General features: G+C 28.8%; 1 protein-coding gene across 1 annotated transcript in view; it reads left to right on the top strand.

The window, feature by feature from the left end:
- LOC107438782 (uncharacterized) overlaps positions 1 to 17,461 on the top strand; it is a 37,168-nt gene that overhangs the window by 17,436 nt on the left and 2,271 nt on the right. Inside the window, exons 2-5 of the mRNA XM_016051151.3 lie at positions 5,983 to 6,132; positions 8,836 to 9,111; positions 11,030 to 11,337; positions 13,969 to 14,117. Coding sequence (XP_015906637.1) covers positions 5,986 to 6,132; positions 8,836 to 9,111; positions 11,030 to 11,337; positions 13,969 to 14,117 — 880 coding nt within the window. The 5' untranslated portion in view covers positions 5,983 to 5,985. The remainder of the gene's footprint in view (positions 1 to 5,982; positions 6,133 to 8,835; positions 9,112 to 11,029; positions 11,338 to 13,968; positions 14,118 to 17,461) is intronic.

Here is a 17,461-nt window from a genome sequence, read left to right as displayed (position 1 = left end):
ATCTAATAATCGGATCTTCACGTTAAGTGACTTAATGGTACAAGGTACCATTAAGGTACACCTTAAATATGCTAATTAATAAGTGCAGACGATATTATAAGTTACGAAATCAGGCACAAAAACGCACTTTCTCTGTATAAACTTGCCTTTTTTCGACTAACTATATCTGACCCCCAAAATATAGGCGGTTGCAGCAATCTGGGGAATATGGTCACTACAGTTTGGTCAGAAGAACGGTTCAAATTTTGGACCCTTTAAAGTTAATTTTACTTTTTACATATTTCGCCATACCTCGAAAACTTTTTAACAAATTTAAAAAATTTTCCTTGCAACTATAAAACTTGTTTGTTCACAGATAATTCCATGCAAAATTTTAGTAAATTTTTATTATTTTTTATTATTTCATTTAAGAATAGTCGAAAACATTTTGAATTGTAAGGTATACAATTTCTTACATAATTTTAAAGTAACTAACTTTCCATACCAAAATACAAATTTTGAGCGAAATCGGTCACATAGTTCTTGAAAAATTGAATTTTAAAAAGTCGCATAGTTAAAATTCGATTTCTCAGGATTTATTCAATCGATTTCGCTCAAATCTGATACTTTGCCATGTTAAATTAGATACTTTAAAAGGATATAAAAATTATATACCTTACACAACAATTTTTTATTAAGAAATAAAATAATTAAGAAATAATAAACATTTACTAAAATTTATTTTTTGTATGGAATTATCTTTCTAGAAGCAAATTTTATTGTTGCGTGTAAAACTTTTTAAATTCTCTTAAAATGTTCTCGATATCGGACGGAAGACGATAAAATTAAAATTAGCATTAAGTATATTTGAGGTCACTCTCTCGAACCGTTAAGATTGAGTCCGAGATACGATTATTAGATCAAAAGTTATTCTGTATCTTTCGTTTTTTTTTTGACACACTTTACATACACATATAATCACTTTTTCTTATTCATAGAGATTAATTTATTAAGAATAATCAGAAAAATTTCACAATTTTAAGACAGTGCAAGGAAACTTATTTTTTTATATAATTAATTTTATTTTAAGAAAAATACTTTGCAATAATTTTAAAGAAACATAATTTGTTATGTATTTGTAAGAAATTTCCCTCAAAAGATATCAAGAATTAAAAAAAATGGTAAGAATTATTTTTAAACTCAGTTTTCATTACAAGGATTAAAATGCTCTAAAAATACTTAAGACGAAAACATTGTTTTAATAAAATGTATAGTTTAATTTAAATATTCATATTTTTTCACAACAAATATATCCATGCGTTTAGAAAAATTTAATTATTTATGATTTAGCTATATTTAACTATACAGTAATCCAGTTTTGGTAAACAAGAAAGGCATTTTATATGGGTAGACTTAATTTAAATCTATTTTTAAAACTTCAAATATAAACTCTGAATTTTAAAAAAAGTATCTTATAATATATATTTTGCATTTGGAAAAAAAATAAAATTCATTTTACGCATTTTTCATGAAAATTAATTTCTTTCATATTGCATATTCTCAAATTCGATAACCTTCCGCACAAGCGGCAAATCTACTTCAATTTCCTTTAAACTGGGATGAGATGAGATGTTTGCTTTGATGATGGTTTGCTATTGTAGTGCACTGGATGATGTGTCTTAGAACTTCAAGAAGTTTCTCAATTCAGCGTCTAACCCTCAATAGAATGTAAATTTTGCTTTCAATAACGAAATCATATAACTCTAAAACGACCGACATTTTTACCTAACTAGAACGACCATTGCGGCATTTTGATCGCAATAACAAAATAAGCACAATTATTTGATTTTTACTTATATCATCATAAAAAGTTAGAAAAAGTCATTTTTAATAACTTCATTCTGCGCAGAACTTTTAACGGTAATTTTAATCCATAAAATTTGTTTTTATGCAAGGAAAAGTAATGTAATCTATCAGTTGCATAACATTGTAAATATCAGCATATGATTTGAAATAAATTTTACTAATGAAATTTCTTAGAATGTTACTAATGAAATTTCTAATGAAATGACAAAGCTCAAACTAAAGGACGAGAAATTTCAAAAGTGTTGCACTCATGAAAAAATTCGGAAAAAAATGGCAAAATTAAAATTGGTATAACTAAAACTAGCAATATTCTGAAACTCGTTCGTGTCTTTCACAATCGGCATCTTTGATGCAACACATCCACTAATAGAAATTGAAAAAAACTTCAGGAAGATTTTTAGGATTATAAACTGTGTTAACGCTTCCAAAGTTATTTTAAGACTTAGCACCTCTCAAATTTGATTTGCTGTCAAAATTACCATTCCTGCTGTTCTAGTGTTATTCAACTCAAAGCAGTTTTGAATATTTGCCAATATAAATCTTACTCTTTTGCTTGTTTGATAATATTTATTACTTTTTATTTTAAATTTAATAATGATAATTTTTAAAGTTTAAAGGAACATTAAAGTCTTAGTTTAAGGTGAGTTTAAATCTGACTGTAAAAACACTGATGATGCCGAATAAACCAGCAGTAGTCCCAGAAAAAATCAAAAAAATTCACAAAATAGCTTTGGAAAACCACCACACGACCTCACGAAGGTAATGTGATTACAATTTTGCATGAAAATCTGAGCATGCGCAAATTGCTTTCGAAATGGGTGCGGCGTTTAAACACACCGGACCAAAAGGAACAACATGTCGACCACTATTTGGATATGTTAAAGTGAAATAAAAATGATTTCTTTCAGCGGTATGTGACAATGATTAAACATAGATCCACTACAACACCACCCCTGAATCAAAAAGATCTTTAGCTGAGGTTATGGCTTCCGTGTTTTGGAACGCGCATGGATTTTTTTTCATCGTCTATTTTGAAAAAGATACAGCTATCAATAGCGAATATTATATGGCATTATTGGATCGACTGCACTAGGAAATAAAGAAAAAACAGCCTCTCATGTGAAGAAAAAAAAATTCTGTTTCACAAAGATGAAGCTCTTCGTTACAAGACGATGAAAACTATGATGAAAAATATGATGGTCAAATTGAATGAATTGCGCTTTGAATTTTCTTCCCATCCCCTATATTCTCTAAATCTAGCCCCCAGTGACTACTGGCTACTGGCCTCAAAAAAATGCTCCAGGGAAAAAAATTTGGCTCAGATGAAAAAGTTATTGTTGAATCTTGGGCCTATTTTAAGAGCAAAGGTAAATCATTCTACAAAAAAAGCATCGAAAAGTTAGAGGAGCGTTAGAATGAATGAATGTTTTTTTGAAGAAAAGTAAGTTTCATATTTGTTTGAGAAAAAAATGTTAAACTGGAGACTTATTGAGTGATTTGTTATGCTTAAAAAAAGAAGCTATGAAATTGTAAGTGGAAACTCCAAAATTTGAACTAATTGAATCACATTTTAGTAATAAAATTAAGTCTTAAGAATTTACTTTCTCCGGAACTACTTTTTTGTATTCGTTTATCTCTTTTTTAATTTTGTCATTTAAAATTGCTTGCATAAAAGTAACACGGTAAATTTTATCATGCTGTGGCTTAGCAATTTCCGAATAATTTCAGGTATTTTGCGGCGCATTTTTTATACATTGCTTCATGTGTTATACGTGTTAATTGATGAGACCTTAATTAAGGTTTTCTCAATTTCCTTTTTACGCTGCTTTGGAATTAGCTTTTTATAAATAAAAATTTAGGTTATTTTGTATTTCAAGTTTGATCTAAAAATGCAGCTTAAAAGGTTATTGGGTGTCAAAGTTAGAATAATTACAATGGTAAATATTTTTTTGTTTTCTGTTGCATGAGATTTTTTTAACAGATATTAGACACATCTCTGAATTAAAATCTGCAATAAGTTTCACATCCCAAGCTACAGTTTTTTTGGATGAGATTTTTAGTGAATTTTTTGTCGAAAGTTACAAGATTAAAAACGTTATGTATAACGTTGTGCTCTTCGCTTTGTGCAAAGTGCTCGGAAGAGCCTGTGGCGTCATCTAAGACTCATCGCATAGAACGTCACACAGAACGTCATCTTCATTAAAATGCAACGCAGTTGGAAGAAGCCGATCTCTCAAGATGCAAATCAGCTTTTCCGGACTGCGCGCGCCTACACTCAAGAAGGATAAAAACCTGCTCACCGTCGATCAGTATGCCACTTCAACTTCAGCTCTCACCCGGAGATGTGTGCTGGACCTAAGCCACCGAGTCCCGAAGTACTGATGTCTTTCTACTTCAGGGGTGTCAAACTCGCGGGCCGCATGCTGCCCGAGATGAACATTTTTGTGGCCCTGTCAATATATCCAAAGCGAAGTAAAAATAAAATAAAAATGTGAATTAGAAACGAAGTCAGCATATAAAGTTATAATATACATTATTTATAAACCATATGGATCATTTTAAATCGTACGCGCGAAAATGTAAATGAATGGAGTCCGTTTGAAATGGAGTCCGTTTCACACTAAGCTATCAATTAAATAGTACATTATCCTACTATAACGAGGTATGTTGGTTTTCTTGCTCCAAGGTTCTCAACCAATTCTGGGATTTGAAAGAAGAAATATGTAAGTTTTTGCAAACTAAAAATCAAGATACAAGCTTGTTCTCCGATCAAATATGGTTGCAAGATTTATCTTTTATGGCTGATGTAACCAAATACTTATCCGATTTAAATTCATTGTTAGAAGGCAAGGATCAGATCATTACGAACATGTTTGACATAATTAAAGCCTTCAAATGTAAACTATTTCTTTGAGAAAGGCAACTGAAAAATGAAGATTTAACGCACTTCCAAGCGTGCAACAAGAACAAATCTAGTTTAGATGATACTGCATCGTATCAAAAATATGCAGAAAAAAATTTCAAATCTTAGAACAGAATTTGAAACAAGGTTTAAAGATTTTAATTCTTTGAAAGACAAATTTGTTTGTTTTCTTCGATTTTCTCAATAAATATAGATTCAGTACCCAGTTGCATGCAAATGGAAGTGATTGAGATTCAGTGCGACTCAAATTTGAAGGCAAAAGTCATTGAAGTGGGTGCACCTGAATTTTACGAATATTTACCAGCAAGGTTTGAAAATACTCGAAAATTCGCATATGAAATTATTTCCATGTTTGGAAGTACTTATCAGTGAGAGCATTTATTTTCTGTTATGAATGGAAATAAATCTCCTGTCCGAAACCGTATTAATTACGCTCACGTTGGGTCAATTTTGAAAGTCGTCTCGGCCAATAAAATTTCTCCCGAAATAGAAAAGATAGTAGCAGAGAAGAGATGTCAAGTATCAGGACGTAAACAATAATTTAACTTTATATATGTTTATTGCAATTCAAAATAAAAACATTTGTTTTCTATGAACATTGTTTTGTTTTTTTTGCGACCCACCTAAAGTTAAGCATTGTTTATTTGACCCAAGTTAGCCTTTGAGTTCGACACCCCTGTTCTACTTACTTTGATGATGGATTTAATGTTGCAAAACGCATTTTAGAATTTTAGTTGTTTATGAAGGAAATAAACCAAGTTACAGTTATAAAATGTCTGGTATCTTTTAAATACTTCCAAACACTAAAAGCTCTTAGCAGTATACGATGATATGTCCTGGCATGGGTTTTTATGTACTTTCAATTCTTATAATACGCCCTAACTTGCCTAGAAGTTTGTAGCAACATTTACGTGTCCCCCTGTGTACTTTTAAAACTGTACATTTCGAGAAAAAAATGAAATAAAAATGCCATTTAAAATTAAATCTGTCATTTTAGAAGCAAAACTAATTTCGTATTAGAAATCCCAACACCCGAATCAGGCAAGATGTATTTGTATAAAAAATTTGTTCTTCAGTGTTATCATTCAGTGCATATCAAATTCCCTTGTTCTAAAAACTAGCCCAATAGAAAGCCTTTACCGAATTGACATTATTAAATTATTAAAATTGAGCAACAAAAATATTATAATTAAAATGTTTCATTTATATTTCAGGCAATGACTACGCTATATAAAATGTTCCCATTCCTTATAATCATTCTGTGTGCAATTGTGCACGTACACTGTAACGGAAACAGGGAGACAAATAGAACAGAATTGGAATTGAGAACCCTACAAGACAATCCTTGCAACTGTTATTTTCAGGTAAGTATACAATAACAAAAAATAGTATAAAATAGTATAATGTAAAAAATGTATACAGTGTGCGACTAATTGTTTATAATATAATTCTAATAATTACTGCAAAAATTACGTGAATTACATACCCATTCAACATGTTCCGAAATATCCTTCATCTGCCGTAGCTCGTACTTGCACTCAGACGTAAAAATTTCAGAAATAACTTCTGAAGGTCTCTCTCTTATTTCTGACTTACTTACGGACTTTGACATCCTTGTTACGCATAGTTAGTATAATCCTATTAAACAAATAAATAAGTAATTATTCAGGGTTTAAACACACTTTTAAAACTGTCATATATGTCGAAAATATACATGGGATGGAAAAAGAGGAAAATCGACTCTTTCCACAATTTTTAAAGGCCAGCCAATGATAACAAACTCGATCTTTCACCCTGGAGGTGGGGTGGGACATCTATGAAATCTTAAATATTGAATCCCTATTTTTTTATTGCAGATTCGGATACTCCAAAAAAAAAATAACATCACATTTAGCCTTTAGGTTTACGCATTTTGCTTCATAGATGGCGCTGTAACCTAGAAAATAAATAAATGAGTTACTAACTGTTTAAAATGATGATCTCAAGACTAACCGGATTGAAAAAAATAAATAAATAAATAAAAATATTTCGGTATTTTTTTTGAGAAATTTTTTTAACAAAAAAAAATTTACAAACAAATTTGAAACAGATCTACTTTTATGTTTTTAATCTGATAGGTCTCGAGTTTTGCCAATTTAAACAGTTTGAACCCTGTTTTAAATTTTTTCGGTTAGACTTGCACTTATCGAGTTTGGTTTCATTGGATAGCTTTTAAAAGAATATTAAATGATTTCATTTTCCCTTCATCAATTCGATATATATTTCTCAAGATATTTGACAGTTTCCAAACTTTTTTTACTGCTTGCATATTTTTGATAATATTGAACTGAAGAACGTAAGAAAAATCTTGTTATAGACGACCACTGACTTATTTGTTATTTATTCGTCTAAAATTAAATCAACAAAAGTTATTCATTTTTCTTGGTCTACCTTTCTAAAGATAGCATCTGTGTAAATTTCAAATTGAATCGCATTCAGATGTTTTTGTAAGAAATAGCTTATATCATAACAAGTCATCCAGAATAAAATATAACCAACTTAAACTTTTCTGAAAAGAAATGAAGCACAGTATCCAGCTTTAGTTTTAATATGAACGTATTTTTCATCAGTTTTCGGTAGCTAAATATGTAAAATTTTTCTATAAGAAATTTCTTATTAACGCAATTTGTAATGTAATAACTTGTGATTCATTCATTTCAAAATTTTAATATCACGATATATCGTTATAAAATATAGATTTTTGACGATAAATTGCGAGTATTTTCCGAACTTATTAATTTACTTAAGCAATGGAATTTTTTTTCGTTGTCCAAATAAATATAATTAACCATAATTAAAGAAAAGAACAAAACAAATTTAACCCTAATTTAAAAAAAGCGAAATTAACCATTAACCATAATTAAAAAAAATGGTTACATCGTCGTCAAATTACCATATATGATAATTATAATTTCTTTTTATAATTATGACAAATCGTTTTAAAAAAGTATAGTCATGGATTATGATCGTAATATTAATGTCATATTTTATGTTTTTTGTAAGTCATAGTACATAATCATAAATCGTAGAAATAAACTTTTAAAGATAGCTGTAATGATACAGAAATATTTCAATATTTTATTACATATTACAATAAGAGCAATTATGAAGCCTATTCTTATGTGCAAATATTTGAAACAAGTCTATCAAGTTTTCTTTTCATTTGCTTTTTACCTTAACCCATTTTGACCCAACGTGACGTACATGTCACGGGAATTGTGAGAAATCTATGAGAATTCTTCCGATTTGAGAAGGAACAAGCAAATATTTTTAATTCTTTTCAAAAATCAAGTAGTAATAAACAGAAGAAGATATTCATTTAGTTAAGAGAAATCTTTTTTTTTTTAATTGGAGCTTTTTTTGCGTTAGGTCATATAAAAAAAATTCAAGCTTTAATGAATTAAGCTTGAATTTGCAAACATGTTCTGCAAAGATATTGCTTCATGAAGCATTTTTTAATTAAATATATACATATAGTCCTTGACATATAGTTGTACTTGATACATAATTTATTTTAAATTGCTCGTAAATAATTTATTTTAAGGCAAATTCCAGTCACAAGTAATAGTAACGAAATTTCATACCATATATTTGAGAGTAGGGATTCAGTAAAAATTAAGCCCATTTCTGTGTCTTGTTATTTAAGATTTTCCCTGATGCCTTCAGTGCTTTTGTTCCACCACGATAAACACCAAAAATTTTTTCGCTAAAAGCTTGGCCAAAAGAGGTAGAAACCTCTTAACATTAATTTAAACGAATTCAGAATTGAATTGCATATAACCCAGATGTGATTGTTCTGTGCCAAACTCAATGTACTTCGACACTATGCCTGGCACGTGCAAAATGGGACAGTAGAGCACTTTAGGATCATGAAAATTGCAATTATTTGACGAAAAGATGAGCTTTAATTTTATTGAAGAATTTGTAGTTTAATTTCCAATCTAAATCCTAAACTGTATTTCTTAGTCATTCTTACATTTAATTAAACCTATGCAATATAACTGATGCAACAAATATTCTCTGAACAGGACTCATGTGGATGCATTTGTTCCAGACCCATTTCATGGTCGCAATTCCAACTCCTCCCTCAAAATTTTAAGCCCTGCAGAGGCTTTACTCTTGCTTTGAGGGGAGGACAGTTCCATTCTTTTCCTGGCGATTATTTCTACAGGATAGGGAACGTCAAGGATTTTGTTCTAGATATTAGTAGAGTGGCATTCCAGTACTTGAATGATCCGGAGAGCGAATCATCACCCTTCAATGGAGTGACGTTTGATGTTAGTGCTTTTATACGAATGCATGAGGTAAGTAACATTATAGCGTAATTAAAGAGCACGTACAGGGTGTCCAGAAGATAACTGCCTGATTTCGAAATTAAAAATTTCTGAAACATTGAGGAAGGAAACAAATTGCATTTTTCTTGTGAAAGTGGTAAAAACTTTTCACACAAGATATAGAATTTAGTTGAAAATTGCCAACAGATGGCGTTGTGAGTCTGAGCGATCTTTTCTAGTGTGAAGAAAGTTGCCGTACCGGATTAGGAGGTCTAAACCATGCATTCTATTAAACAACATGTACCTGTCATAATTCACGTGATTTGCTCCGTCAAAAGCTTTTATTTTGACCCATAAATCTTTTTACTTGCTAGCTAATGGTACTTGTTTATGCTTTAACTACTTTACGCCTTGCATTATTGAAAGAAGTCATTTAAAACTAAATAACTTAATTTAAAAATTTGTTTATCTTAAATCTGTATTTGCTATTTCTTTGTAATTATTCGTTATTATTGTTAAATAATTTGCTTAACATTTGTTTATCCAAAGATAATTTCATGCAGAAAATTATTTTCAAAAATTATTTGTTATTATTTTATTTAATAATAAGTGGAAAAATTTTGAATGGTATGGTGTACAAATTCAAAAATCATTTTCTAAAAAAATGGAATTTTGAATGGCAAAATACAAGGATTTGAAAGAAATCTGTCGAATAGTTTCTGAGTTATTAATTTTTATTTTAAGAAAGTCATATAAATAGAATTTGATCTCTATGGAATAAATGAACTGATTTCGTTCGAATTTGTATTTTGCCATTTAAAACTATGTTTTATTTGCTATGATGCAAAAACTTGTATGCCTTACGATTCAAGATTTTTTTACCTATTATTTATAAAAGAAAATTTATGAAAAGGAATAAATTATTTCTGACATGTAATTACCTTTTAATTAGCAAAAATTTAAAATTGTTTGCAAAAATTTTTCCTTTCGTTTCATAAGTACTAGAGATATAGGGAGAAATGGACAACGACAAATAACCATTAACGGGACCAAATTATTGGGACAATATTTTCCACATTGCGTCTTCTCTCCATATTTTGAAGTGAAGAATCCTTACCCGTTCTAAAAGAGATATGCATATTCAGGGGAAGTACGTTTTTGTATCTGAATATGTAACTTAAAATATCTTCTGCACAGATTAATTTTTCGAAGCTATGCCGACAAGGGAAATAAAAAAATATATAGTTTAGGTGCATTACACTTGAAGGAATGCAATAATTTTAAACTGTATATATAGTAAGAATTATCTGAGCCTTAGAACAGAAAAATGACTTAGATATTTTAAAAGTTATTAAACGTTCTGAAGAATCGATAATTCGGCAAAATTTTTTCACCAAGATGAAAATTATCAAAATAACTGCTGTATTCTTAGCTTTTGTAAATTTTTATGAGCTTGGGTAATGCAGCATTGGTATAAGCTTTTAAACTTTGAACAATTAGACCACAAATGCTTTTCATTTTCCCAAAACTATGGCTTTTCTCCATACTGTTGTTTTGCGCCATTTTCAAAATATGCGCAGTCAGCTCTGGCTTTAGAAAGGCTTAACTTGACCTAACAGTCATATGCGTAACAGTTGCAAACTCACAACAATTATAAAAATAGCATATTATTCGCAAAAAAGCATCATTTCATACTACGACGGAGCCTTTAAAAAACGGCCTTAATTAATATATTTGAGATTAGGCCCAGAAAACATTAAGATTGACTTACAGTACGTGCAATTCCTATCTAAAGTAATTCAATGAGCTCTCTTCTTTATTTTGAGTACTGTACCTTATGACGCCTGGCGTAAATTTTAATATGCAACACGCATAGCAAGTAAACGCTTAACAAACTTAAACAATTACAATTGAAATATCTGCAACTATTCTTTTCACAATTTTTAAGGTCAATGTTGTTCGGCGGTGGAATTGGGCCGCCATGTACTGGCTAACTCCTACTTCACAAAACGCTTATTGTGAAGTACAGATTGTCCAAAGCTCAGTCCCCGTTCTTCAATCAGATTTTGGAAGGATCTGTCAGGGTGCTGTTACTGTTGTGAATGTCGTATCATCGGGTCTCATTGGTTTAGAAAACCACGTCTTCCAACCATTCTACAAGCTTACTGAACTGGACTTGTCCAGCAACCGTCTTCAGGACCTGAGAAGATCACTATTTGCTTATCCAGCCAGAATGTTAGAAATTATTAATTTGGCGTAAGTGTGCACTTTTGCTATTTGTTTGCAAATTTTTTTAACTTGTATGCTTATTTTTATTTTCATTTTTCTGCATGCGAAATTTTTTTGTAACTGTGTTTCATTATTTTTTATTTATTTGTTTATTATATTTTACTTGCTTCGTTACAGTTATTTTTATTCATCTTTGCTTTTTTTACTTTCCTTATCTTTTCGAATTTTCATTTTGTATTATTTTTTTAAAATCTGTATGCATATTAACTTGCTTTTTTTTGTTTATGGACAGATTTTAAGTTAGTTCTATTTCTTTGCATTTTGATTTTTTTTTCTATACAGACGTTTATTTTTCTTCACTTTCCTTTGTTGTAGCAACTTGGGTTTCGTTTGTTAAAAATTTTTTTATTTGTGATTTTTAGCAACCTTTTTTACTCTAACTTTTTCTGTTCAAGATTTTTAACTACTATTTATATAATCACTATCTGTATAAATCAATACAATATATCTTTGTCATGTTTATATGAATTTACGTACTGCTTTCTAAAATAGTAAAATACAGAACACCAATATTTAAATTTGCTTAAAAGTTGTTGATACAATTTTAGTGCGTTTAATTAGTCAATATAAGTAAAGTATTATAGATTGTTTAAATACAGCAACTTAACTATGATTAACATTGTAAAAATATAGTAATTAAAGCATATTATTCTTAATTAACAGGCAATAAAGTAAACTCCTGTACTATTTCTTCCCCTCTGTCCTTTTTATTTCTTACACAATACTAAATGAAAAATATTCAAGCACAATAAATTAAACACATTTTTTGCTTGATATAAATATAAATTATTTGTTTAAATTCATGCAAAAGCTCATACGCTTGTAAAAGAAAAAACTAGGTTAATTAATTAATTCTTTTGTGACTTATTTTATTTGTAAGAATCTGACAGGGAGAACTGCTGTAATGAGTGTTGGAATGATTTTATGGAATACTGATATAATGAAAGGTTAATTAAAAGTTAAGGGATATAATGGTAGGCAATAATGAAAACTTGAAATTCTCACGTATGACTCAAAATTAAATTTTTTTTCTGCTTCATTTTCCTGTTTTCTTTTCCATTTTTCTTAATTATCTTATTGTCTAATAAGTACTTGTAATTGATACTTATCAAGCACTTACTTAAAGTCAGAAATTGTATTGAACAAATAATATTACATTGAATAAATTTGTTTTGCTTTGGAGGATGACAATTAAATTATAAAAGTTGGGACAAATAATTTTTTCCCGAGGATATGACTAACAACCATTTATATAACTTTTTCTTTTATTTAATTTTAAGTTCCATAAAATCAATTTAATACAAATTTATATATTCTTACAAACGAATTCCGGAATATTTAAGTGAGTTGCCAGCTATGGAAGTGAAAAAGCAAACGCAATCATTATAATTAAAATGGAAATTAAGTAAGATTAAACTTATTTCCTTTGGGATAACTTGAAAACAATTATTTTTGAATTTAATATTTATAAGAGGTCATTTTCAAATTTTATTAAAAAAATACGAGCGAAATTTTATTTTTACTCTCGTTTTCTTCATATTAAGGTCGAACTCCGTGATTAATTAAAAGTATTTATATTTTCAATAATAATAAAAAATTACATTTATGTACCTTGGCTGTTAAGAAATTAAAAGTAATGCTCGTTAAAATGGACTTATTGGAAAATCTCTTAAGCATTAAGTGGTACTTTAACTTGAATCTGTAAATAATTTTTAACGCTTCTTTACTATCACAATGATGGAGTTAGTCAAAATATTATTCTTTGAAAAAAATATTTTGATTTAAATTTTAATGAAATCCTCTTGTTAAATATGAATAAAATCAATTTTTCGAAGATATTTTGAAATTCCGTCTCTTCTGTTTACAGAATAGTTTTTGAGAACAATTTTTTTTCTTTTTCTTTGTTTCTATGGTTTTAATGTTGTGAGACTTATAATAAAAGATATTAAAAAATATTTTCTCCCGAATGCTTTTATATAAAACGTGATAGAGAACTGCACGCAAATTCTGCTGTCTTCGTTCAAAAAAATTAATTATGCTGGACAACTTCTTGTTTGAATATTTTTAAAGATTCAGCAAGTATTCTAGAAATAACTTTAAATTAGAAAAGAAAATTTAATAGAGAGATTTCGCATTTTTACATAGCATCCAAAATGAAATAAAACTTTTTGGTTGTCAGAAGATATTTATTAGAAGATCCATTAGCACTAGAACTCATGCCGGCATTAAATCAAAGGAAACGAAAAAAATGATCAATTAAGCCTGGGACAAATTTTGCCACGTTTAAAAGATGAAGAATAAAGAAAATAAATTTTGCAGTACAACAAAAAAAAAAAGCAAAAACAAGAAGCGTTAAATATTTAGTCAACAAGTTACACACTTGCCAACATTTACGATTTTTACGAACGATATTTTCTTGTGGTAGTCAACTTTATGCTATAATATATTACACATATACAACTCCAAGTTCGAAAATGTTGATTTAAAATTATTTTAAGCACCACAACATAAAGAATTTCAAATATTTAAGAAACCTGTAAATTCGGTGTTATATGTGCAAACGCCGGAGAAAATTTTAAAAAAATGTTTTCTTCAAAGGAACAACAATATCCGGTCATTGCCCAATGATATGTTCTCTCAAATGCCTGCCTTACAGAGTGTCAATTTAAGGGGAAATCCAATAACTAATATTGATGAAAGAACATTCAGGCCTATTTTCCGTACAGTTGAGATTGTTGGACTTGAAAGTAAGTAGCTATACTATATTTTATAACAGAAATGTTAAACACGATTAATGTCATAATTCTAAATATAACTATATTTTTAAAATTTTCGTACAAATTAAATATTTAATTATTCCAGATTTTGCATGCCCTTTAAAATATAATTTTTTGCCACATTATAAGTTTTAGAACCAACCCATTTTAAATTCTACAATCATAAATATTTAGTTAGTAACATGTTAAAGTGATAATGCCAAAAATTATATATTTTAATAAATCTTGCTAAGCTTCTCCTGTTTACAGAGTGTTACAAGAACGATACTACATTTCTAGTCTTAGAACATTATTGTAACTCTCTAATCAAACATATCCAGTTACGTGTTAAGTTAAAATTCCAAATATCATGTTTTTATATTACTCTCGATGCTTGTGTTATTGTCACAAGTACCCTTATTTCCATGAAACTTAGCACATCAAAAAATAGTGGTGGGCCCGTAACAAAACTTGGCATAGTCTGTAGTCAGCTCAGGGGGTAGCCTGCCACTGATTCCACTGAAAGAAAGTTTTGGGACCTAGAGACAAGAGAGAGGTAGACGACCGTTTGGACATTGACCGCACTTTCACTACGGGGCCCCGTGTCTGTCTGTAACATCGCAAGACGTCCAGCTGAAGGACATTTGCCATAGCGCTACCCATTACGAGTGCTACCATAGACACCGACCCACAATTGTTTCTAATTGGAATGGATTCACACTCGAGGACATTGGACTGCAACGGAATTTAACCAGGCAACCGAATTTTATGGCAATGACTGTATATTACTCCTGTGCAAGTTTTAGAACCAATGATATTGTAACTCTTTGACCAAAATTATTCACTAGCAAGACGATTACCATACTCTTTTTTAATATAGCTAAGCTTCCCTGGCCTGCCCTTTGTTACTATTCTATTATCACAATACGATACGGCACACTGGAAAAGCTTCTATAGTTTAGTGTGTTCCCTCATAACATAAAAATTACGTATACTAAAGATATATAAAATGATTTTATATTGTATAAAATTTCTTGTATTAAACTTTGAAAATTATTAGTGCTATTAAACATGCCGTTTTAAAAAATTCTAAAAAAAGTGAAATATGATTAAAATAATTCTTAATAGGGTAATCTAACGGCAATAACTGATTTAATAAACGTTATTTATTTTATTTTGTGTTGTTTTAACATTTTCATGTTTAATTTTTTATTGCTATTGACTAACTTATTGCAAGAAGTCATAAATATTCAAAAATGATCATAAAATGAAAAATAATATCCTTTAAATCTTTGAGAACAAGCTTTATTTAAGCATTTAAAAAACAAAAGAAATATAAATCGTTTTCGGTATTTTTAAATTTAATAAAAAAAGAAAGTAATAATTAAAAAAATATGTAACTTGGAATTAAATTTAAATGTAAATAGGTACATTATAAAGATAGAAAAGGTTTCAATATTTTTACTCGTATTAAAATCAAATGAGTGCTTTTAGTCCACAGTCAAATTCCTTGATTTTAAAAATCTCTGTTCATCATGTTTACTTATTATTGGAGCAAATTTAAAATTCCATAATTCAATGCAAATTTTACAGCAATTTATAAAGAAAGAAAAAAAACCTTTAGCGAATTCTCTAGAAAGGAAAAATATCGTTTGAAATCCATAAAAAATAGCTGAAAAAATCTGAAAAAAAATTACCAAAAAAGTAGGAATAATGCCCTAATCAAGAAATAAATGTTTAAAAATTCATTCATCATCACCATCCTAGCCCAGCCTAATTATTGAAATTATGCTCCTAATTGTTTCAAAATCTACCCATACATTGGATTATTTTGAAACACTCATCGCTTTTCTTAAATTCTCTTTTACGTGTTCTTTAAATATTAATAGCAGTTCATATTGTTAATAGCTATAACTAGTCTTTATAAAATGGTTCGAATGAATATCATTTGAATAAGCAAAAAGGAAAGAAAAATACTTAAATGAAGTTATACTTAAAATTTATGAAACAAAGCATGTTGATATAGTTTTTATATCCAGTTAATAATTTAGTTATTTATGAAGAAAGTTGATTTAAATAAGTTAACTTGTCTGTTATAAGTTTTAGTTTTTGTTTAGAATTGAAGAATATTATAAGAATTTTTAACATCAAAAGCACAAAAGGCTTTTCAAACCCTTATTATTCAAGAAGACAATATCAATATTTTTATTTTAGAAAACACAATTGATAAAATTGAAATATTTTACATTATATAAGCAGCTAATTTTTTTTTTCATTATTCAACATAATGTGCAGTTGACACGCCTTTTACTCTTTGATAAAATGCCCAAAGCTTCATCAATTTCAAGATTATAAATAGGTTACGCAGATTAGAAAAACGCAAAGTTTGACTTTGAAGCACTTCAAGTAATTTATGAAAATAAAACTCATAGTTTATGTTCCTCTAAGGAAGTTTAAATAAACTGTAAAGATATACTAATGATATAAAGTAGTTATTTTTCAAATAGTTTGTGATCTGTTTTAATAATTAGGTTCTTTTTAATATAACCTGAATTAATTCATTTACTTGGTTAAACTTGGTTAAAGGAACTTAACTTGGTTAAACGTAACTTGTTTAAAAGATGTAGCAGAAAAAAATACAAAAGGTCTAAAGTGATGAAACTTATTTTTCTAATAACAAAACTTTTTTTTTGAATACTAATTTTATCATTTAATTATTTTTCTTTTCGGGTACATTGAAAGCCTATAATTTAAGCAGGTAACAGATAAGTCAGTTTAAAAATTTGTCTAGTCCTGCTTGACAATTACAATAAATTTTTTTAATTAGGAATTTTTTTATAGGGTTTTCAACATTTTTGTATTTTGAACTTTAAAAATCAATCGATTTCGATTTTAGTAAATTTTTTTAAGCTAGTTATAAAAAAGTCATTTGGTTCAAAATTCCCCCCTTTTTTTTGCTGTTCTAAATAATCTTAAGTTTCGATATCAGCAATCTATAAAAATTAAAAAAAACTTATTTTTCAATCGAGAAAATCAATAATTGAAATGAATTATTAATAACAAACAATGAGCAAATATATTTTTTTTATCTTTGAAATTTACTAATGATAGCATTTTATCAAAGAGATTAATAAATATGGAATTCAAAAAATTTGCAATCGGAATTATCAGTTTAATTCAGCTGCTTAAAAAGAGCCATAATCTCACAGCACGATTCTAAAATTGAAATTATAAAAAAAAAATCTCGTAATTATTGTGAAATATCGTCTACAATTTGTAAAATGTCGCATTCACCTACTAAGTGAATAAATTGCAGAGTAAGGCTCAACTTTTTT

The sequence above is a fragment of the Parasteatoda tepidariorum genome, chromosome 3 (assembly GCF_982258835.1).
Source record: "Parasteatoda tepidariorum strain Cologne lab strain chromosome 3, Ptep-v5.0, whole genome shotgun sequence".
NCBI classification, from domain to species: domain Eukaryota; kingdom Metazoa; phylum Arthropoda; class Arachnida; order Araneae; family Theridiidae; genus Parasteatoda; species Parasteatoda tepidariorum.
Note: the sequence above shows the minus strand (reverse complement) of the source record. Positions and strands in the feature narration are given on the sequence as shown.